The sequence below is a fragment of the Puma concolor genome, chromosome A1 (genome assembly GCF_028749965.1).
Source record: "Puma concolor isolate L17-30 chromosome A1, mPumCon1.1.hap2, whole genome shotgun sequence".
Classification (NCBI taxonomy): domain Eukaryota; kingdom Metazoa; phylum Chordata; class Mammalia; order Carnivora; family Felidae; genus Puma; species Puma concolor.
In genome coordinates, this window is record NC_141667.1 from 67,010,347 (window position 1) to 67,034,899 (window position 24,553).

General features: G+C 37.2%; 1 protein-coding gene across 10 annotated transcripts in view; it reads left to right on the forward strand.

Moving 5' to 3' along the window:
• NSD1 (nuclear receptor binding SET domain protein 1) overlaps window positions 1–24,553 on the forward strand; it is a 150,672-nt gene that overhangs the window by 90,438 nt on the left and 35,681 nt on the right. For all 10 annotated transcript variants that reach the window (XM_086677976.1, XM_086678297.1, XM_086678156.1 and 7 more), the window contains 7 exons: window positions 6,561–6,685; window positions 8,746–9,016; window positions 10,440–10,549; window positions 13,015–13,090; window positions 15,384–15,502; window positions 16,450–16,593; window positions 18,787–18,910. In XM_086677976.1, coding sequence (XP_086534102.1) covers window positions 6,561–6,685; window positions 8,746–9,016; window positions 10,440–10,549; window positions 13,015–13,090; window positions 15,384–15,502; window positions 16,450–16,593; window positions 18,787–18,910 — 969 coding nt within the window. The remainder of the gene's footprint in view (window positions 1–6,560; window positions 6,686–8,745; window positions 9,017–10,439; window positions 10,550–13,014; window positions 13,091–15,383; window positions 15,503–16,449; window positions 16,594–18,786; window positions 18,911–24,553) is intronic.

Consider the following 24,553-nt stretch of genomic DNA (forward strand, 5'->3'; position numbering starts at 1 on the left):
GTACCACAAAGTCTTGCCCTATTTTTGTAGTAATTATTGTAGTTTTGAAATTGGAAAGTGTGTCCTCCAACTTTGTCAATTTTCAGGATTGTTTGACTTTTCTGGATCTTGTGCATTTCCATTGTAATTCTCAGACCAGCATGTTAATTTCTGCAAAAAAGCCAGCTGGGCCATACAGAGAAAGACAGATACCATATGGTTTCACTCTTATGTGGATCCTGAGAAACTTAAGAGAAACCCATGGGGGAGGGGAACAAAAAAAAAAAAAGGTTAGAGTGGGAGAGAGCCAAAGCATAAGAGACTGTTGAGAACTGAGAACAAACTAAGGGTTGATGGGGGGTGGGAGGGAGGAGAGGGTGGGTGATGGGTACTGAGGAGGGCACCTTTTGGGATGAGCACTGGGTGTTGTATGGAAACCAATTTGACAATAAATTTCATATAAAAAAAAAAAAAAAAAAAGCCAGCTGGGATTTTGATAAGAATTGTGCTGGATTTGTAGATTAGTTTCGGCAGTGTTGCCATTGTTAAGTTTTCTAAACTATGAACCACAGGACAGTTTTCTGTGTCTAATTCTTGTGGTTCTTTTGTTTAATTTATTCTTAAATATTTTATTGTTTTTTTAATTTTATTTTTTGATGCTATTACAAATGAGATATGAAAATGATCATTCTTGGGTCGTTCATTACAAGTATACAGAAATACACTTGATTTTTGTATATTGATTTTGCATGTTGCAACCTTGCTGAACTCATTTTTTCTAATTTATTTTATTTTGAATTCCTTAGGATTTTCTATGCACATGATCATGTCATCAACTAATACACTTTTACTTCATCCTTTCTCATCTGGTTATTTATTTATTTATTTATTTATTTTCCTTTTGACTAATTGCCCTAGCTAGAGCCTCCAGTGCAGTGTTAAGCATAAGTGGAGTGAACAGGCACTTTTGTCTAGTTCCTGATCTTAGGGCAAAGATACTCAATTTTTCACTATTAACTATGATGTTAGCTATGACTTTGATAGATGACCTTTCAAGTTGAGAAAGTTGCCTTTTATTCCTGGTTTGTTAGGTGGTTTTTCTGTGTCTGTTAGGATGATCATTCCTTTTTATGCCCTTTATTCTGTTTAACATGATGTACTAATTGCTTGACTTTTTTTTTTAATAATTTATTTTTCATAATTTACATCAATTGCTTGATTTTCTTATGGGAGCAACAAATCCACAGGAGCACCAGTCACAGCTTCTCAAGGACTTATTTTCCCTCCTGCTCCCCTTCTACTTCTTGCCAAGGTACCTTTCCTTGTGGTCTCCTGGAGGCTGGGACATGGTGTTCTTTTGCTTTACTGTAACTCTGAGGATAGAGTTATTTGGGGCCCTAGTTTATTCTCTCTCAAACTTCTGCCTCGTATGCTTTAGCTGGATCTCAAAGTCTTCAGGACCTAATCCATTTCATTGCTTTATTTCTCTAGTTATTACTTGTAATTTTTGGTTTGTAGTTCATTACAATCTTGTCAGTGCTTTGCTGCTTTTAAAGTAGTTTTAAAAACATTTTGTAGCATTTTTATTTGTTTTCAACAGGAGGTTGGGCTCAATAACCTTATTATTATGAAGGAATGTGTGGACTTTTGCCTTTTTTCCCCCCTTCCTTTATCTCTTTTGCCTCTGAGGTTTCCGAACTAGGAAAGTAGGTGTATGACAAGGGTTAATAATGTGTAGTGAGGAGTGATGTTGCTCTTAGTACTTACTGTAATGTAGTTCTTTAGGAAAAGAACTGTAATTCAGTCTTTTTTTTTTTTTAGTTTATTTATTTTGAGAAAGAGAGCACGAGGTACAATTTATACACCATAAGGTTCATACGTTTTAAGTGCATAAGTAAGTGATTTTTAGTAAATTTATTGAGTTGTGCAACCATCCCCCATAAATCAGTTTTAGAACATTTGTTCTACCCAGTGAGAGTCCTCCATCCCATTTATAGCTAGTTCATTTGTACTCCTAGCCCCAGCAACCACTGATTGTACCCCCAAACCCCCACCATTTGCCTCTTCTGGACGTTTCATATTAATGAGTATGTGATCTTTTGTGTTTTGCTCTTTTCATTTAGCATAATATTTTTGTGGTTATCCATATTGTAGCATGTATCAATATTTTGTTTAAAGTTTATTTATTTTTGAGAGACAGAGCACAAGCAGGGGAGGGGCAGAGAGAAGGAGACACAGAATCTGAAGCAGGCTGCAGGCTCCAAGCTTTCAGCACAGAGCCTGATGCAGGGCTTGAATTCATGAACCACGAGACCGTGACTTGAGCCAAATTTGGACGCTTAACCAACTGAGCCACTCAGGCACCCCTCAATATTTTGGTTTTTATTGCTGAATAGTATTCCAGGGTATAGGTACACCACATTTTATTTATCCACATTTTATTTGTCTTTTCTTCAGTTTGTGAAAATTTGGGGTTGATTTAACTTTATGGATATTTCATTATTTTAGCTGGTATATATACACTCTGTAGTCAAAAAAGACATTGCTAGGCTTGTCCTGTATGAGCAGTGCATCTCCATTCTTTACAACAGGTCCTGGCTCTGTGCTAGGAATTGATATGTAGTTGCCAAGAAACTTAATTATGATCATACTTTGGCTCCTGCTCAGTTTCATATTTGCTCTGTGCCATGTATTGAGATTTGCATGATTTATTCCTCTCTCCATTAGCTTTTGTAATTTTCTGCCTTTTAATATTTACCTTTAGTATCCAGAAGGTCATATTCCTCTTTTACTCTTGATATTCTTTATGTTGGTTTGGCAAGTCATTTCCTTTTGGCCATTTGTAGAAAAGTTGGATATGGTGAGTTATTTCTCCAGGTGCTTTCAGCTCAACTGGTTTTGTGGGATGAGCAATCTAGGTGAGAACATAAGTGGGAGTAGGGGGTTGTGGTGGCAGGTGTAGTTGAGGAGGACAAGAAACAAGCTCAGGAACAGAAGTTCAGGAAGCATCTTAGGTTTTAAGTCATTCAGTTGTGATCAGGCTGTTTTTATTTACAGGATATTAACTCTATTGTACATTTAAGGGGAGGGGGGATTGGTAATCCTTTCCTTAAAAAGGACAGATAGTAAATATTTTAAGCTTGCAAGCCATACTGTCTTGTCACTCTCAACTCTCTAGCACAAAAGCAGTCATAAGTCATTAGTAAATACGTGAGCATGGCTGTATTCTAATAAGACATTATTTATAAAAATAGTCCCATTGGGGGCGCCTGGGTGGCGCAGTCGGTTAAGCGTCCGACTTCAGCCAGGTCACGATCTCGCGCTCCGTGAGTTCGAGCCCTGCGTCAGGCTCTGGGCTGATGGCTCAGAGCCTGGAGCCTGTTTCCGATTCTGTGTCTCCCTCTCTCTCTGCCCCTCCCCCATTCATGCTCTGTCTCTCTTTGTCCCAAAATAAATAAAAAACGTTGAAAAAAAAAAAATTAAAATAGTCCCATTGGTAGTGTGCCAAACCCTAAACCTTTAAAGGATTGTTTTATATAACTTGGTGAAGAGCAATGCATGCACTTGTGCAGGAACCTCTAATAGGTATGTCAGATACAGTGTTCCTCTTAATTTCTAGGTCTTTTGTGTTTTTGCTGATTTTCTTGTGGATCTCAAGGAAATGGAGAGGTAAAGGACTAAAGCTTAATCTGAGAAGTTACTCTGTGAGAGAAGTGAACCCAAAGGTAGAATGGGGGACAGAGGCTTCAGGAGGAAAAGGAAGAAGGATTAGCCCATGCAGCCTTTTAAGACAACAAAAGAGAGAACACAACCTCTGTAGGACTGAGATTTAATTAGTGTGGGGAAGTAGTGATAGATGGGGGCAGGGAGACTGGTTGAGGAATATGATGATGTGACAACATAGGGATAGGTTTTAGTAAAAAGTACCCAATATTTTTGGAGTGTGGACAGATTTTGGTTCGAATCATTGCCTTGCCACTTAAATAATGGACTAACTTGAATGGGCTTAGGCAAGACACTTTCTTCTTCAAGCCTCAGTTGCATTTTTTATAAAATGGGGATGTTATCACCTATCTTGTAGATTGAAGATTAGAAATTCATGAATATGACATGGCTGAACTGTGACTTGGGCATAGTAAATCCCTGTTATTCCTTATCATTTCTTTGGTCTTACTTGTGTTAAAAAATGCTGTTGGTGTTTAAAAAACTTGGATGCTATGTCTAATGGGAATATATTAAAGGCATAATGTATTTGCTTCAGAGCATAAAGTTATTACCCATCAACTATCATAGGTACAGATGTATATATTTATTTAAAGATCTATTTGGCTATTTCTTTGCTCTAAGAGAGATTTTTCAGATATTATTTGAGGGGAACATTTTAAGTAATTGCTTGGCTTTGGGTGGTTTAACTTCTTTTGAAATACTTGCTTGGGAAATACCAATTTGGATCACTTACAGGTTTATGGTCTAAAAATGTTGTTAGGAAAATTGCATTGGTTGAAAGGTTTAACAAGCCCCATAATTATAGTGGGAGCTCTATAGGTATATAAATTTGGTAGTTATTTCAGCTTCTACCATTAACTTTTTATTTTTTGTTAATATTTTATTTTTTTAGAGCAGTTTTGGGGTCACAGCAAAATTGAGGGTAAGACACATAGATTGCCCACTCTGTCCACACACACAACTTTTCCTGTTACCAACATCCCCCACCAGAGTGGTACATTTGTTTCGATTGATGAACGTACATTGACACATTATAATCGCCCAAAGTCCATAGTTTACCTTGGGGTTCATTCTTGGTGGTGTACATTATTTGGGTTTGGACAAATGTGTAATGACATGTTTCCATGATTATGGTATCCTACAGATTATTTTCATTGCCCGAAGTCTGTGCTCTGCTTATCTATCTATCCCTCTTTCTCTGCTAGGCCTCCCTTCCTCACCCTGTAACCACTTTTTTATGGTCTTCATAGTTTTGCCTTTTCCAGAATGTCATATAGTTGAAATCCTATAGTGCGTATGTAGCCTTTTCAGATTGGCTTTTTTCACTTGGTAATATGCACTTAAATATCTTTCATGTCTTTTCATGGCTTGATACTTTAGTGGTGAGTAATATTCTATTGTCTGGACATAACACAGTTTATCTTTCCATTCACCTGCATCTTGGTTGCTTCCAAGTTTTGGTAATTAGGAATAAAGCTGCTTTAAAAATTGATGTGCAGGGGTGCCTGGGTGGCTCAGTCAGTTAAGTGTGAAAACCTGACTTCAGCTCAGGTTATGATTTCACAGTTTGTGGGTTCAAGCCCCGTGTCTGGCTCTGTGCTGACAGCTCAGAGCCTGGAGCCTGCCTCAGATTCTGTGTCTCCTCTCTCTGCCCCTCCTCGATCGCGTCTGTCTCTCTCTTTCTCTCTCTCTCTCTTTCTTTCTCAAAAATAAATAAACATTGAAAAAAAATTTTAATGATGTGCAGGTTTTCAGGTGAATATAAGTTTTCAACTCCTTTTATATTAGATTTAAATAACTAAGTGGTATATTATTATTGTGAAATTACAGTAGTTAGAATTAAAATTATTTTCCATATTTTGTCATAATACAGTTTTATGGCTTGTATCTAAGGAGTAAAAGCCTTTGCCAAGCTGTAATTTGACCTTTTCCTTTTAGTCTCAACTTTTGCATTTCTTTTATTGAATGTCAGTATTGCCACATTCAACTGAGGCAGAAATTGTTCCCTCTGAGGTTGTTGTGTCATGAAATACCTCTTGCTTCTTGAGTACACTGTATCTTACATTCTGTATGCATTAGCTTTTGCTCCAGAAATCTTGTAAAATGATGATAGCATGTTAAGCTGAGACAAAGGTCTATCAGGAAACTATAATAGATTATTGTTTTACCATTAATTCAGAGAAAACTGGTATGATACTTTGAAATTTTGACCATAAAATATGACAGGTTTTTTTTTTTTTGGTACCCCAGACTATGTATTTTTATCTTATTTTCTGCTTTTGACATACATGGCATATACATTTTATGTCATTGAGATAATGGTGTACATATACTTAATTACATATTTTTAAATGATTCTGTTTAGAAATACTCCTGTTTCTAATGTGAAACTCACTACAACTATGATATGAAGTTTATGTAAATTGTTTTTGAAATTCACATGGTAGTACTGATTAGGTAAATATTTCATCTGAATATCCATCCAGTATTCTGCATAATCCAGAGAGATGTTATTAAAAACCTCATTGTATATTTTTTGAATTTGCTTGATTTAGACTATATTTTAATATTAGCTGTATCTGTCACTATGGAATACCAGTTAGTTTCAATTTAATCTTTTCCTTAACTTCAGATGGGCTATGTGTATGTGTATAGAGCAACACAAGTCTCTCCCCTCTCGACTTTTGCATATGAGAAACCATAGCAAATCACTTTTAGCCTTTTGGAGCTTAAGCAGAGTGTTTGAAAAACAAGAGTTTCCCATCTCTGTACCTTTGAGAGTGCAGGGATGGTTGTATGAAACAATGGGTTTTCCTCTAACTTTTTTGGTTAATATGAACTTGTTCCTCTTTTAGCTATGCGGTCAGAGAAGAAGCGTCTTAGGAAGCCAAGCAAGTGGCTTCTGGAATATACAGAAGAATATGATCAGATATTTGCTCCTAAGAAAAAACAAAAGAAGGTGCAGGAACAGGTGCACAAGGTATGTTCCAATATTTCAACAGTCTTTTCATCAATCCTTTTAGGATACTGCAGATTTACCTTCAATATTATATTTTGTCTGCATGGGATAATAAATTTCTTAACTGGGATCTTACTTTTTCAGCTTTTTAGCTCCAGCTTCTGGCACAGTACCTAGAATATGCTAGTTATACAAGAAATGTATAAATGTGTCTATGCACTGTGTATAGTAATATATATATATTTACATATATATATAAATTTTTCCCTTTTCTTTCAAAGATTGTTTAATGATTTAGGGTGAAGTATTTAGTAAAATCATAGAATATAAATTTGTATGGTAGGATCGTAATTTTTTTTTTAGGATCGTAATTTTTTTAAGGAAATGTTGTTGATACCTTATTTGCTTTATTTCTTAATTCAGTTTTTTTTGAAGTTTTATATTTATTCAAGTAATCTCTACACCCAACTTGGGGCTTGAACTCATGACCCTGAGTTCAAGAGTTGCACACTCTTCTGACTATGCCACCCAGGTGCCCCTTAATTCAGTTTTTTTAAGGTGAAGCACTTTATTTTTTTTTTATTGAATTTTTTTAAATGTTTATTTTATTTTCGAGAGATTGAAATAGAGCACGAGTGGGGTAGGGGTAGAGAGAGATTGAGGAAGACACAGAATCTGAAACAGGCTCCAGACTCTGAGCTGTCAGCACAGAGCCCGATGCGGGGCTCGAACTCGGGAATTGCAAGATTATGACCTAGGCTGAAGTCGGATGCTTAACCAGCTTAGTCAACACAGGCGCCCCTAAGCTGAAGTACTTTAAAGTAAATTTAAGACACTTTACTTTCTCCTCCTAAATAATATGCGCCTCTAAAAAATAGAACATTTTCCTTCATAACTGATAAAGCATTACTATATCTCATATGATCAGTTTATCTGATAAGAAATCCATATTTAGCTTTCCTCACTTGTCCTTTAACCTTTATATTTGGTTTATCCATTCCAGGATTACACATTGTATCTGGTTGTTACATTTCTTAAATTTCTTTTAAATCCAGAACAGTTCCCCTGTTTTATGACCCTAAGTAATGAGAGTGAGTACCTTTACAATATCTCCCTTCTAGATTTGTATGATTGCTTCTTCATAGGTGTCACTAATCTATCCTCTTTCTTACTAAGTCGAAAACAATTTGATGGATTCACGTTAAACAATTTTAGCTAGATTAAATTATAGGTGCTATTGTGTCATATATTCCATGACATTAGAAGGTATTTAACATTCAGTTGTCTACAGTCTTGACTGATTTCTTCTAAGTCATATTTTGCTCCCTTTGATCAAGAAGCAGTATGTGTGTGGGGCACCTGGGTGGCTCAGTCAGTTGAGGGTCCAGCTTCGGCCCAGGTCATGATCTCGCAGTTTGTGGGTTGACCCCTGCCTTGGTGCTGACAGCTCAGAGCCTGGAACCCGTTTCTGATTCTGTGTCTCCCTTGCTGCCCTTCCCCAACTCATGTTCTGTTTCTCTCAAAAATAAATAAACATTAAAAAAAAAAAAATCTTTTGTGGGCGGGGAGGATTATCACTATGGCCTTAAAGAATTTTTATAGTTTTACTGTATCTTAATTGCATTTTCCCCTTTTTAAAAAACTATAGTGAAATCCATATAAAATTTAGAATTGTAGACATTTTTAGGTATACGGTTCTCTGTCTTTAAGTACATTCATTCACATTGTTGTGCAACCAGCACCACCATCCATCATCTCTAGACCTTTTTTCATGTTGGCAAACTCAAACTCTGTACCTGTTAAAGAATAACTTCCTACTTTACTCTCTTCTCAGCCCTTGGCAACCACCATTCTATTTTCTGTCTCTATGAATTTTTACCATTCTAGTTACCTCATTATAAGTGGACTCATACAATATTCATTCTTTATGTCTGGCCTATTTCACTTAGTGTAATATCTTCAAGGTTCATTCATGTTGTAGCATGTGTCAGAATTTCATTTTTAAGTGCATTATTCTTTTTAACACTGGAATTACAGCAACTTTGTGGTCTATGGATTCTACTTCTATTTTTTGCCCTTAGGTAAGTTCCCGCTGTGAAGAGGAAAGCCTTTTAGCCCGATGTCGATCTAGTGCTCAGAACAAGCGGGTGGATGAGAATTCTTTGATTTCAACCAAAGAAGAGCCTCCAGTTCTTGAAAGGGAGGCTCCGTTTTTGGAAGGGCCCTTGGCTCAGTCAGAACTTGGAGGTGGACATGCTGAGTTGCCACAGCTGACCTTGTCTGTGCCTGTGGCTCCGGAAGTCTCTCCACGGCCTGCCCTTGAGTCTGAGGAATTGCTAGTTAAAACACCAGGTAAGATGGGGATGGGGTCTCAGTATGTAAGTGGATAGGATTTTAGTATGTTGTGATGAAAAGCTAATAGTGTATCTCTATATAACAAACTACCCACTTTTCTCCTGGAAATCCCAAAAGTGCTGGCTAATTGAATGTAATTCAGTGACCATGAATTGGTGGTACTCTGTCCAGAAGACATTTTAAAAACTACTCTCCTTACTCTACTGTTGATCTTCATGACTGTTGATCAAACACCATGTGAGTGAATACTTAGGATAACAGTGTTTTAGGGAGGGGCACTACACAGTATAATAAACAAATGAAAGTTATGCTTCAGATACTAGCTCTACCAATCCTTGTGTTACTTAGAAAGTTGTTTAACCTCTCAACATGTTTCCTCATATATAAAATGGACATCATAATGTAATTTACCTGACACATAGTAAGCAGCTAATTATAAATTCTCCCTTGAAGTTAACCAATTGCTTTTCACTTTATCATTCTTTATATACATGTCAACCTGGTGGGAGCTGGATCTAAACATATGGTCTTTAATTTACCTTCTGACTTTTGAATATTATAGTCACCCAAGGAAAATTTTGAATGTAACTTTTTTATATTCCCAACAGTAGCTTGTGGTGTTATTCCTTAAAGTAAAAAAAAGTATCCCAATTGTGCTTATTAATTAAGGCAGAATCCCAAATACTTTTTTTTTTTTTTTCCAACGTTTATTTATTTTTGGGACAGAGAGAGACAGAGCATGAACGGGGGAGGGGCAGAGAGAGAGGGAGACACAGAATCGGAAACAGGCTCCAGGCTCTGAGCCATCAGCCCAGAGCCCGACGCGGGGCTCGAACTCACGGACCGCGAGATCGTGACCTGGCTGAAGTCGGACGCTTAACCGACTGTGCCACCCAGGCGCCCCCCAAATACTTTTAAAAGGAGTAATAATGATAGTTACTATCTCATTATTTATGAACCAAACTCTGTTATTAGGCTTTTTTATATAATTCTTAAGAACAGCCCTACAAAGTAAATGTCTCTTTTATTTGTTTAGGAGTAGAATAAAAATTGTAATCTTGGTGCTGTTATGCTTGGAATTCAGGCTCTACTCCACCTTACTTCTCCTTTTGTCCTTACTAACAGTTAATTAATATAAAAGCAGTTTTGCCCTTTTGATTTTTCCTTTAGTCCTTTTATGAGAGATGTATATAAAAACATCTTCACATTAGTTTGTATCTGCATTGAGAACTATTTTCTTGTTTTATGTTAACTAATATTTTAGAATAAATAAATTCTTATCCTGTCCCTACCCAGAAGATGAGGAGGAAAACATAAAAAATACGGTGATTCATTTTTCTGTGGCATATAGATTTTTTTTTTAAAAATTAGCATGTGATCAGTTTCTAAATCATCTAATGAAAAGATATATGCATTTCAGGAAATTATGAAAGTAAACGTCAGAGAAAACCCACTAAGAAACTTCTTGAATCCAATGATTTAGACCCTGGATTTATGCCTAAGAAAGGGGATCTTGGTTTTTCTAAAAAGGTATGTTATTTTTGTCAATTCTAAAATATGATTAAACCATATGGAAATATGTGATTTTAAAAACAGAGCTTTTAGTAATACTTAGCAACATTGATGCACACTTAACATAGAAATTACAGAATGTTACAGTATATACATTTGGTCTAAGATTCTATATTGAGAGACTGTTCTCCATATGTGTGGACATGTGTATCAGTTGTTTTTAGATTTTCTTTTCAAATGAAAATGAAAAAAGGTTATAAGATTGAGTAAAATTTGTGTTTGTTGTCATTTCTTTTCCAGGCTCAAATCTCTTAACCTGATTTCTACCTCACTTCTGTCTGTATACGCCGCTAACCTACTCTTATCCCACTGCCCTATTTTCATACCAGCTAAGAAAAGACTCAGCTCAGTTATAAACCAAATAGAAATATTTGAACTTAAGTTTTTGAGTTTGCAGACTTGGTTTTCATTAGCCAAGAAGGCATCATTAAATAGTAGATGGAGATAGAAAATTGTTTTCTAATTCTATAATGATGATAGCTGGATATTAATTTTTAAGAAACTTCCTGTTGCCCATATGTATGAGGAGTAATTCAGGGTTTTAGAAATTAAGTTGTTAGGATACACAGATTTCCTTTTTTTTTTTTTTTTTTTTTAATTAAAAAAAGGTTTTTTTTTAAATTAAAAAAAAGTTTTTTTTTTAATGTTTATTTATTTTTGAGAGAGCCAGAGACAGAATGCGAGTGGGTTGGGGCAGAGAGAGAGGGAGACACAGAATCCGAAGCAGGCGCCAGGCTCTGAGCTGCCAACACAGAGCCCGATGCGGGGCTCGAACCCAAGAGCTGTGAGATCACGACCTGAGCTGAAGTTGGACGCTCAACTGACTGAGCCACCCAGGCGCCCCACAGATTTCCTCTTAAATTTTCTTCTTTAAAGAAAAAAATGGAGATTGCAATCAAATCACAAATTGAGTTTTTAGAGTTTTTTCCTCAGCTATAGCAGCCTTCTATCATTTAATCCTATATTGAAGACTCTAATTTTGTTTGTTAGATATTCACCCATGTCAATTAGCATGTAAATGTAAAACTCAATAGTTGTGTTTTCGTACCTCATTTTAAAGGCTGCATTATATTCGTTAGTTCTTTTATTCTTTTCAATGTCCTAAGACTGGGATTTTGTCTTTGGACATGGACTTTTCAATTCTTAGGTTCATCTGCTCTCTGAACTTTATCTGCAGTTTGTACAACGATCAGTGACAGTATCATGTCCCCAAATCATCATCCTATCATTGCACCTTATACTTTTAAGGCTGTGATAGTTTTCTTCTGCAGTGCTTCCCCTGGCTTTGTCTTATTCAAATCTTAGCCATTTTTAAGATTGTTGAAAGAGGTATATTGTAAGGGACAGGGAAATTGGGATTCAGTTGAATATTTTGAGAGTGGAAGGGACATTTGCAATCAGGTGATAACTTTATTAGTGTTATACAAGGTGAATTATGTAAGGCTGTGGGATCACTGCTAGAAGTGAGATAATGACAGATTTTAAAGAAAAGCAGAATTTGGGGCAATTAAGTAAATGATCCCCCCGCCCCATTTTATTGATATGTAATTGACATACAGTAAGTGAATGGTTTGATTAATCTATATGGTGAGCATTTGGAAATTTGCTGCTGTATTTTGTCTTGTTTTCACCCCAAGTTCTAGTACCTTTACAGCAAGAATAGCATCCATTATGTTGACTTTTTGTGGCCACTAAATTTTGTTTTACACTCATGTTGAAGAATATTTTTATTGTAGGAGAAGCCATTTTCTTGGACTGGAACTAATTTATACAGGCATTATTAGTAGGGGTATAACATGTGTAGGAAATTACTCTTGATATCTAAGTGTTTTGAGTTTTAATGTTGCTTTACATTAACCTGCAGCCACTTAAATCAGGAAGACATTCTGTGGTTCAGAGCTTTCCAGTATATGTGCTTCTGAAGTGAGCACTGATCCAGAGCTCCTTAATATTTAGAATTCATCAAATAAATAAGTCTTTGTAAAAATAATGGCATAAATTCAGTTTTAAGAAGATAGATTTTAAATACAGGGTGGTATGAAATAGAACAGAGATGGTGGGTCGGTTTCTGGGACCATGCCCTTTGTCTTTGTCTACCACTTCAATCAGAACACCATTCTGTATCTGCTTGATCTATTGGGGGTCGCTGCATAATCCCACCCACCTCTTATCCCTGGTTTTTGAAGGAGTATGTGTTTGTATGAGTCTTTTGGAGTTGTGTTTTTTGTTGTTGTGTTTTATCTCATGTCTTTCCCCATGTAGTTTCTGTTCAATCCATTATTGTCATACTGGTTTTTTTTTTTAATTTTAATATAGCTAGGATTTCTGTATCTGTGACAGTAGACAGTTCAACTTTTGGCATATAATACAAAGGGTTTATTTTCTGTTCCTTTGTAAACCTGTTGCATTTTACTTATTTGTAGTGTTATGAAGCTGGCCACTTGGAGAATGACATTAATGAATCACGTGCTGCATCTCATTCTAAAGAGTTTGGTGGAGGTGCGTATTTTTGAGATTTAAATGTTTGAGATTTAAAAAATGTAATGTGGAAATAACTAGGAAACATCTTGTCAGCTAACTAAAAGTTGTTACATATGTAAGCAAGACCAGCAAGGTTGCAACTTCTAAGACTTGTTTGCCCAAGGGGCTCCTGGCTGGCTCAGTTGGAAGAGCACATGACTGTTGAACTCAAGGTTGTGAGTTTGAGCCCCATGTTGGCTTTGGAGATTACTTAAAAATAAATAAGCAAACTTTAAAAAAGAAAAAAAAAAGACTTGTTTGTCAAAATATGCTTCCCAATAGAATGCATGACGCTAGAAAATTGTCTGGTCATCTTCAGTTACATGCTGAAATTAGAATTACAGATTTAGAATGTAGAATCCTGGAATTAGAATTCTGTTAGAGTAAGTAACTGGTAGCAACAATAGAGAAAATGAGCTACTTAATTTTCTTATTAGATGGTTCTCCAACTCTATCATTACTTTCTTGGCTTTGATTCAATTTTTATTATGTAGGACAGAAAATAAGGAGTCTGAGTTGAGGGGGAAATTACAAGTCATCTAAGCCAGTCTTTCACAAATAGTCTTAGTTTCTTTTACCACATCTTTGATCTTTGGTGAGTGAGTATATGCTTGATAAAGGGAGCTTACATTTCAGTCTGGTCCATTGTGGTTGCTTCTTAAGGGCTTTGAAATCTTTTAAATTGTTTTTTAATCTGACTCCTGAAACTTAGACATGGTGATCTTGGTTCTGCCAATTGGAGGAATGGGCAGCTCTTTATTGAGTAACAGATACAGTAATCATAGTTTGTGCATTTGCTCTACCATGTTCTTTGCTCAGTTCCTTTGTTTAGGACTGTTAATCTCTAATCCATCGAAAGCATTAGAGAGAATTAGGATATTATCCATATTATCCCTATTTTATAGAAGAATATGAAGATGAAAGAGGTGGCAGAGTTGGGAAGACTAATTCCAGACCTGACCACATTCATTGCGACACTACTTGTTATACACCCCATCTTGTTATACACCCCAAATTTTCTACATGCCAATTCTTTGTGTCACTTTGATCATTCATCTGCCGGTGCCATTTATTGATTACTGTTATTTCTGAAGTGTTAGGCCAGATTTGAGCACATAGCATCAGATGTGCCAGCAAAGGGTATCATGGGAAGGTTATATTGCATGTGATCTTAAATGAGTACATCTTTAAATGTGACCCATGATTATTAAGTTTTTTAGTAAGTAAATCTAGCAATATGTTCACTTATGTTAATCTTGTGTGCAAATGTAATTTCATCAATTTGCTTGCTTTAGGAAAAAAACTTTCAAAGTAATATCAGCTCTTCTCTTACACTTTTATACTCCAGTTTTTATAAAACCCAAAACTTATTCTTTATCTTTTGTAAATTTCATCTGAATATTTTAGCTACTGAGAAGTTTGAACCTTCATTCTGCTATTCTGTTAATTATTCTTTTAGTTATAGGTAGCCAGCAGCTTTGATAGCAGAGCTTCTCCATCTGTATCAGGCAGTCCCAAGAAGAGAATACTAAACCAGTTTTCCAAAGTCTAGCCTTCATGTTGATACCTAGCCTAATTATCCTGGAACATTTTATGAAATATTACTTTAAATTCCTGAAATTTCTGTAACAAAGAGGTGAAATAAGTATAAAATATAATGAGGGAAGGACTGGAATTTCATTTTGTATATAGGCCATGTTAGAGCATGCATATATTTTAAATTGTTGGATGTTCAACATTATAGTACCATTGCTAAATATCCTTTAAGTTACTAAATGTGTTAAGGGAGATCTCCCTTTCCTCAAGCCAGATATTATGTATTTCAGCCTTTCATCTTAATGCTTAAATCATATAGTGCTATAATGTACTATCTTTAATTGTGGAGGTCGAATTTTAGTATCTTTTCCTGACTACTAAATGTATTTCCTTCCCATTTACAGGATGTTAAAGTCCTTTGAGGAATTAAGAAGTTTTTCATTTCAATCATGTAAAATGAAATTGTCTTAACCTACTTATACATTTACTATTTAATCTGTATGAGGCAGAATTTATATGTGTGTAGCTATTTTCCCAACTAATTATGTAGTCGTGGGTAAATCTCCCCACCCTGTGCCTTTTTCCCTCATCTACAAAGTTGGGGAATTAAATGGGCTTTAAGATTGGTTTTTTATTCTAACATTCCATAATTCTATGAGGTCCTTTTAGTTGAGGATAGGAGTTCTTGGACATGTAAGTGATTAGCCAGGAGGTAACACCTGTTTTCCTGTCATAGGCACTACAAAGATATTTGATAAACCAAGGAAGCGAAAACGACAGAGGCATTCTACAGCCAAGGTGCATTGTAAAAAAATGAAAAATGACGACTCATCAAAAGAAACTCCAATCTCAGAGGTATTACTCAGTTCCTCATCTTTTGACCTTCCAAAGCAAATCTACTTTTCACAGTAGAGGCCACATCCCTCTTTCCCTTGAGTTAAGAGTAATGTTCTACTGAAATAGCTAATGAAAAGCTGTAATAGGAATCCTGGAGTAGAAAGAGAGTCTGATGCTAGTAAAAATCAGGCAAGACAATATATGGCAACTATGGGTATGATCTTTAACATCCTATGCTCTAGGTGTCTGATAAATTTTGTAACTGTTTCATCACAAAGTAAGCTTTTTTCTAAAACCAAAGAGCGCAATGCCAAGTAACCATATAATCTGAGTGAACTTTCATGCTGCCCTTTTATAGTTGAGACTGCTACATTTAGAGGGGAAGGAAACTCAATTTGCTTATTTCTTGAAACCAGCATCTGCTTAATTTTAGAATAATATTTATAAACATTGGCTTTAAGGAAACAAAGGTAGATTTAAAACCATTTCCTTGCAGAGCATCAATGCAGTCATTGATGCTATCTCTGGCTTTTCAACTCAAGTTAAAAGAGAAATAGAACAAGTCAGGTCAGCATTACACATTATGATACAGAGTGTTTCTTTCCAGAATAATTTGAATAGAATGCCCAAGGTGGGCATTATTTAGGAAACACTGATCTTGGAAGGACAAATAAGTAATCAAATAAACTTAAGAATGTTTTCTCTCCCTTAGTGAAACCTTAAAATGGAACAGCTCAAAAAGTTCCAGTGGAACAGCCTCAGAGCAGTTAGTGGCAGGGCATGAGGCGCCCACTACCCGCCCAATCACAGCAGGGTTAGAACTAACATTGCATGCAGTCCGCCCGCGTGATTGGCTGAACATCTGTAAGTGCTTAATGGCTAGACAAATAGCAGCCCAGAGGGCGGGGGTCAAATGGAGGAGACATGAATAATACAGATATGGGACATTATTTTTTCTCTGCAAGGGAGAACTGATGACACACAGAACAGCTGCAAGCCCCAAGGACACTGTTGAGGAGGGTGTAGAGAATGATCATGGGATGCCAGCATCGAAAAAGCTGCAGGGCGAACGAGGCGGAGGAGCTGCACTCAAGGAGAATGTCTGTCAGGTAGAAGATGTTTCCCACTTGCATTTTGATTGCTTGCTTGTCTTTTAAAAGAAGGCCTCTTCATGTCTTAATAAGTGTATATGTAGTACCTACTATATGTCAAGAGTTTCCATCACTTTAAATTACATCATATAGTCCTAACAATCTTGTAAAGTAGATTACCATTATTACCCTCGGTTTTATAGATGAGGAAACTGAGGCATAAAGATGTTACATAGCTTGCTTATAGTCACACGGCAAAGCCAGGATTGAAACCCAGGCAATCTGGGTTTAGAGTCCTAACCACTCTGTTGTATTGCCTCTCTCTAAAGAGCCTTTATCAGACTTGATAGTAGAGTCCATTAAATGGATGCTTTGATTATGCTCTCTCTTTATGGGCTTGATTTACCTTTGTAAATTCTTAAAAGCTGACATATAAAAAATTGAAGATACTTGGTTTTTCTTCCTCTTTTCTAATTAAAACGGCTAAAAAATAAAAATAACCCAAGCCCAGGATATGCTATGATGAACAATAGAATTTCAACTTTGTTTCTTTGTTCATTTTCGCTATTATATAAAGATTGATCATATTCTGATGAGCACCCAAACACACTGTTAGTTCTCAGAGAGTGTATGCCCACAAAGATTATCAAGAAAAAATGGTTAAAGCTATAGTGGCCTTGTGGCCCTGGATTGTTTGGGCACTCTTTGTTTAAATCTATTGTCCTTGTATAATTTATTAATATTGTGTCCTTTTATTATGGTTCCTAATCTGAAAGATGAATTACATAATCATCCCAATTAAAGGGTTAGTCCATAACATTTGGTTAATTTTCAAACATTATTCTTTGATATGTATTGTAATTGAAGTTTTCCTGTTTAAATGATGAAAGCAGATTTGTTTATTGTATATAAAAGCTGGTATCACTGGCACTGTGAATATATAAAACATGGCAGTTGTCAATTTTTATGTGAATAGGAGATAATGAAAGAGACAAAGTTTAAGACTAACTTACACTATAGGTTGATTACGACCTTGGGGGTCTGTCTGTTCTTAACGCTGGCTGCCTCTGGCCTTTTCCCCAAAGTTCTCCTACTCATTTGTTTATTTAAATTATGATGTTAAGTGGCCAAGACCAGTTCTGTTTCTTGGGTTCTTAAATGTATTAGACTTGCCTAGTCACCTTTCCTCACCCAGTAAGTATAAAACTTTTTGTCATTTTTATATTTTTCTCCTAATCAGTATGGGGAAACAAGTCAGGATGTTAGAGGGATAAAAGTAACAAATGTTGGGAATTTGCAGAATTTTCATAAATCTTACGGTGTTTTGAAACAAACATCCAGATCTTTATTTCCTAAGGCTCTATCAAAAATGGCACCCTATCTTAGATGAGATCATCTTAGAAAAGTGGCCTCTCTGAGATGGTTGTAGATGTATCTCAAAGGTCATTCAAACCTTGAGTAGAGCCCTTTTGGGACTGTTACAATCCAAGTGTAGCTAGTCAGTATCTCTTGCTTGAACTATTAGAGTAGCTTCCTTGATTGTCTCTTTGCTACTGTTCTCACATATCTCATTCTTGAACTCATTTTCCATGTAGTAATCAGAGAGATCTGTTTTTAAATGAATATTTGATTTTAGCCTTCCCTTGGTAAAGACCTTTGATGGTATACCTTTGTAATGAGAATAAAATCTGAAACTATACCATAATGTGTAAGGCCACACAATCAGGCTGTTGCCTTTTTCTTACCTCATCTTCTACCACTTCTAACTTTTGTTCCACTTTAGTCCACTGATTTTCCTTATGATTTTTAGACATGACATAGTTTTTCCTGTCTGTGGACTTTCTGTACTGGTCTTCCTGGTCTTTCTGTCTGACTAAATGACTGACTAGTAGCTCAGAACCCTGTCTGAGAGGCCGTTCCTAATCACCCAGTCCAAAATAGCTATTTGAATTCTCTACTTAATCTTATCATTATCTTTCCTGTTTGTTTGTTTACTTGTATTTTCTGTTCTTAGAATATGTGAACCATGAAAGCCAAGGGACCTTGTGGTACCTGGCATAGAGGAGTTAATCACTAAATATTGGCTGAATAAAGAGAGGGCTTTCTGCTTTCTAGAAAGCTGCTAGTTAACCTCTGCCTTCATGAAGGCCTTCTGTTCGGGACTTTAAAATCCTTTTTCTGTAGACATACCTGTTTTCTTTCTCTTAACAGAACTGTGAGAAACTGGGTGAGCTGCTGTTATGTGAGGCTCAGTGCTGTGGGGCTTTCCACCTGGAGTGCCTTGGACTAACTGAGATGCCGAGAGGAAAATTTATCTGCAATGAATGTCGCACAGGTGAAGTAGATACAGAAGGGTCTTCTTCCAAAGATGGTCTGAGTTTTAAGTTTTTCAGGAAAACCCAACATTTATTGGATACACTGTTTTTGTGGCGATACTGGGCTAGTTGCTGCAGACACGGATAGGTGCTTTGTAATCTTTGCCTGTAGAAAAGAATTCCAAGTGAATAATGACTTTATGGTATAATGCGGTGCAAAAGTATTGTAGTAGAGATACATTTAAAGTGATAGGTAAACAAAGATGAACCAGTGCCACAGAGAAAAAAAACTGAGTTTGGTTTTAAGAGAGACATGGTCATTGGTGTGGGGAGAGGAAGAATAGAAGGTCCAGTAATTAAAGTATAGACTGTTTAGGGAATAGGAGGCATAGGTTTTGTGTTTAAGGTATTTTAGGGAAGAGGCATTGGTAGTGACAAGGAGGATTTCTGGATTACTGTCAGTGTTTTCTGTTTCTTGAGCTGACTGGTGATTACATAAGCGAGTTTATTTTATGGTTATTTGTGAACTATACACTTAGGATGCTGTACTTTTCTGTGTGTATATCATATGTCGACAAAACTGTTTACCAAAAGGGAAAGATCTATTTTAAGAGTTATAATATACAAATTGGGTCAGAAACTAAGAATGGTCAGATGGAACCAGCCTGTAAAGTACCTCACAGGCTGTGCTAAGGAGATTGTTCTTTCTTCAGCATTATATGTGAATGTTACAGATTTAAAAAAAAATTTTTTTAATGTTTATTCATTTTTTAGAGAGAGAGAGAGAGTGAGCGGGGGAGGGCAGAGAGAGAAAGGGAAGGAGACACAGAATTCGAAGCAGGCTCCCACCTCCGAGCTGTCAACATAGAGCCTGATGTGGGGCTCGAACTCGTGACATGAGGTGAAGTCGGACTGAATGTTACAGCATTTAAGTAATAAAAAAATGGGGGATGACAGCTGTTACACTCCTAAGTCATTAAAATCGTAAGTGTGCGTGATCCTGCCCTGAGTGAAAGCATGTGTAGAGTGAGAAGTGGGCAGACAACAGTACTTAGGGCATGCCCACATAGAAGAACTACTGGAATGTGAGGAGGAGCTAGTCAAAGAATGGCTGTGAAGCCGGGGGCAGTGGGGTGTCATAAGCAGTGGCAGATGTGGCAGAGAAACCAAGGAGGTCCTGGCGTGAAAAGAGACAGTTGTATTTGGCAGTGAGGAAAGGCTTGACTTTTTGCCAGAGGGTGCCATACTAAACCAGGTTGAAGGGTGCCTGGATACCAGTATACACTATTTCTCATAGAAGCCTGATACCATGGAAAAGAGGGCAGTAGTTGAAGGGAGGATATTATAGGGTCAAGAGGAAGAACATCTTTTTTTTTTTTTTTTTAATTTTTTTTTTTTTTCAACGTTTTTATTTATTTTTGGGACAGAGAGAGACAGAGCATGAACGGGGGAGGGGCAGAGAGAGAGGGAGACACAGAATCGGAAACAGGCTCCAGGCTCCGAGCCATCAGCCCAGAGCCTGACGCGGGGCTCGAACTCACGGACCGCGAGATCGTGACCTGGCTGAAGTCAGACGCTTAACCGACTGCGCCACCCAGGCGCCCCAAGAGGAAGAACATCTTGAGTGTTGGTAGGATAAAGGTTAAAAACCACATAGAGAAATAAATTCTTATAACAGAAGAGGGAATCATTGGAGGAGTACAGTTATAGAGACAGGAGAGAATAATTTTGAAGAGGCAAAAAGATAAAATAGGAATGTTCCTTGAAGTTGTGAGGCAGAAGAAGGAAGCTGAAGTTTTTTTCTTACATTGGTGAGAATGATGGGGAAAGGTGGTCTCTCGCTTGAAGGATAGAGTGTAGGTTTAGAGTAGCCCATGTGGGAACAAGAGACAGAATTAACTTGTGTCTTTATTTTTTTTTTCTTTTTTTTTAACGTTTATTTATTTTTGAGACAGAGAGAGACAGAGCATGAACGGGGGAGGGTCACAGAGAGAGGGAGACACAGAATCTGAAACAGGCTCCAGGCTCTGAGCTGTCAGCACAGAGCCCGACGCGGGGCTCGAACCCACGGACTGTGAGATCATGACCTGAGCCGAAGTCAGACGCCCAACCGACCAAGCCACCGAGGCGCCCCAACTTGTGTCTTTAAATAAGTGGCTCTGTCACATTGAGTTATCTCATCTTTCTGCCACTACTTTTAGTAACGTGTGAATAAAAGCTGGAAGACAAGATAGCTGTGGGTCATTTTGTCCCTGCATGGTGGGCTTTTTGATCATTATGGAAAATAGTGCCATCCACCCCTGTAAATGAAATTTAGAAAAAAATGTTTTGGTATGTGCATATCTCTTATCCTAATCTTAGAGCTTCTTGCCTTTTGTGCAAATGATCCAGTTTTGCTAGTTTTACCTTTTTTTTTCTTAATATTTTATTTTATTTTTGAAAGAGAGAGAGAGAGAGAGTACAAGCAAGAGAGGGGCAGAGGGAGAGGGAGATAGAATCTGAAGAAGACTCCAGGCTCTGAGCTGTCAGCACAGAGCCCAACACGGGGCTCAAACTCCTGAACCGCAAGATCATGACCTGAGCCGAAGTTGGACGCTTAACCGACTGAGCCACACAGGCACCCCACTGGTCTTATCTTTATTATAATGTGATATTCTCTGACCAAGTTAAGGCAAAACTATTTTAAGTTAGCCTCACTGAAGTGTAATTTACCTACTATAAAATGCACTCATTTTCATGTATGTTTTGATAGGTTTTGATAAAATTTATATACACCTGTGTAACCACAACCATGGAGAAGATTTAGAACATTTCCATCACTTCAGAAGGTTCTCTTGTACTTATTACAGTTAATCCTTATGCTCCTCTCTCCCCCAAATCTTATTTCAGGCAAATAATGATCTGCTTTCTGGTACTACACATTAAATTTATCCTTTTTAAGGGTTTCATATATATACGTGGAACAAAACATATATAGTTTTTTTGTGTCTGGCTCCATATAACGTTTTTGATGCTCATCTATGTTTTTTTTTTTTTTTTTTTTTTTTAATTTTTTTTTTTGACGTTTATTTATTTTTGGGACAGAGAGAGACAGGGCATGAACGGGGGAGGGGCAGAGAGAGAGAGGGAGACACAGAATCGGAAGCAGGCTCCAGGCTCTGAGCCATCAGCCCAGAGCCCGACGCGGGGCTCGAACTCACGGACCGCGAGATGGTGACCTGGCTGAAGTCGGACGCTTAACCGACTGCGCCACCCAGGCGCCCCGATGCTCATCTATGTTAATGTGTGTATCAGTAGTTCATTCTCTGTCTTAAAATAGTTTATTGAGGTATAGTTGATGTACAATAAGCTGCACAAAGTGTAGTTTGATATGTTTTGACATATATATATGTCTGTATGTGTATATAACCCCTTGTGAAACCATCCCTCAGCATAGTTGAGATTTTTTTTTTTTTTTTGAACGTTTATTTATTTTTGGGACAGAGAGAGACAGAGCATGAACGGGGGAGGGGCAGAGAGAGAGGGAGACACAGAATCAGAAACAGGCTCCAGGCTCTGAGCCATCAGCCCAGAGCCTGACGCGGGGCTCAAACTCACGGACCGCGAGATCGTGACCTGGCTGAAGTCGGACGCTTAACCGACTGCGCCACCCAGGTGCCCCTTAATTTGAGATTCAACAACACTGTTGCAGGTTCATTCCTTTTTATTGCTGGGTAGTATGCCATTGTATGGATGTATCACAGGTGGTTTATTCATTCATCTATTGATATACATTTGGGTTGTTCTCAGGTTGGGGTATTACTAATAAAGCTGCTGTGAACATTCAAGTCTTTGGATGGACACATTTTCTTTTTACTTGTGTAAATACGTAAGGGTGGAATGGCATGGTAGGTATATGTTTAATTTTTTAAGAAACATTCAAATTGTATTCCAAAGTTTTTGTACCATTTTAAATTTTCATCAGTAATGCATGAGAGTTTCAGTTCTTTCACATCTTCATCAACACTTGGTATTGTCAGTCTTTATAAATTTAGCCCTTCTGACAGATGTATCATGGTATCTCATTGTGATTTTATTTTTAAATATTTATTTTGAGAGAGAAAGAGCAAGCGTGTGCACACGTGCTCAAGGAGGGGCAGAGGGAGGGAGAGAGAATGCCAAGCAGGTTCCACCCTGTTAGCACAGAGCCTGATGCAGGGCTTGATCCTATGAATCATGAGGTCATAACCTCAGCCAAAATCAAGAGTCATATTCTTAATCCACTGAGCCACCCAGGTGCCTTCTCATTGTTATTTTAATGTGTATTTCTTTCTTTCTTTTCTTTCTTTTCTTTAATGTTTATTTATTTTTGAGAGAGCCAGAGACAGAATGCAAGTGGGTTAAGGGCAGAGAGAGAGGGAGACAGAGAATCCGAAGCAGGCTTCAGGCTCCGAGCTGTCAGCACAGAGCCCAACGTGGGGCTCGAACCCATGAGCTGTGAGATTATGACCTGAGCTGAAGTCGGACGCTCAACCGACTGAGCCACCAAGGTGCCCCTTAATGTGCATTTCTTAATGAATGGTATTGTGTATCTTTTTTGTTTTTGTTTATATATATATATTTTTTAAATAATTTTTTTAATGTTCATTTTTGAGAGAGAGTACAAGCAGGGATGGGGCAGAGAGGATGGTTACAGAGGATCCAAAGTGGGCTGTGCACTGATAGCATGGCTCAAACTCAGAAACCATAAGATAATGACGTGAGCTGACATGAGACGCTCAACCAACTGAACCACCCATGTGCCCCTGTGCATCCTAATGTGCTTTTTGACTTCTTGGTGAAGTGTCCATTCAGATCTTTTTTTTTTTTTTTTAATTTGTTTATTTTCTTACTTTTGAGTTTTAAGAGCCCGTTGTATATATTCTGGGCACAAGTTCTTTATCTGATACATACTTCTAAAATTATTCTACCGATCTGTGGGTTGGTCTTTCATTTCCTTAATGGTGTCTTTTGAAGAGCAGTTTTTAATTTTCATGAAATTCAGTTTATTTTGTTCTTTTTAGAGATTTTGCTTTGGTGTCATATTGAATAAATCTTGCATAATCCAGTGTCACAAAACTTTTCTTTGTTTTCTAATGAAAATTTTATAGTTTTAGGTTTCATATTTAGGTCTATGGTCTAGTTTGAATCAATTTTTGTATAGGGCGTGAGGTAAAGAGTTACTTTTGAGGGTAGGAAATTTTACTCTGGTTTTAGTAAAGATGAATAGAGTAAGAATAAAGGAGTCATTTCTTACCCTATTTTCCTAATGGGGAGTGACTGTCCCATAATTTAGGTTATTCTAATCTAATATTGGCTGTGAGTTACTTGGCATTAGACAGTAAGTAGTTTGCTTCTTTCCAAATGCATAACTAAAAATTTTTCCTAAAATCATTATTAGTTGGGTAAACTTACTATTTATAGGTGAGATGGGCTATTTTAATGAGCTTCTATTTCCAGCAAGTGTCAGAGGCAAGTTCAGATGTGTCTTTCAAGCCTGAGCTTTTTCCTTTACATTGTATTGCTTCTCAGAGAGAGGTGGATTTTTTTTTTTTCTTTCCTTAAACTTTGTATTACAGAAATCCTCAGACACTCAGGGTACCTGGGTAGCTCACTCAGTTAGGCATGTGACTTTGGCTCAGATC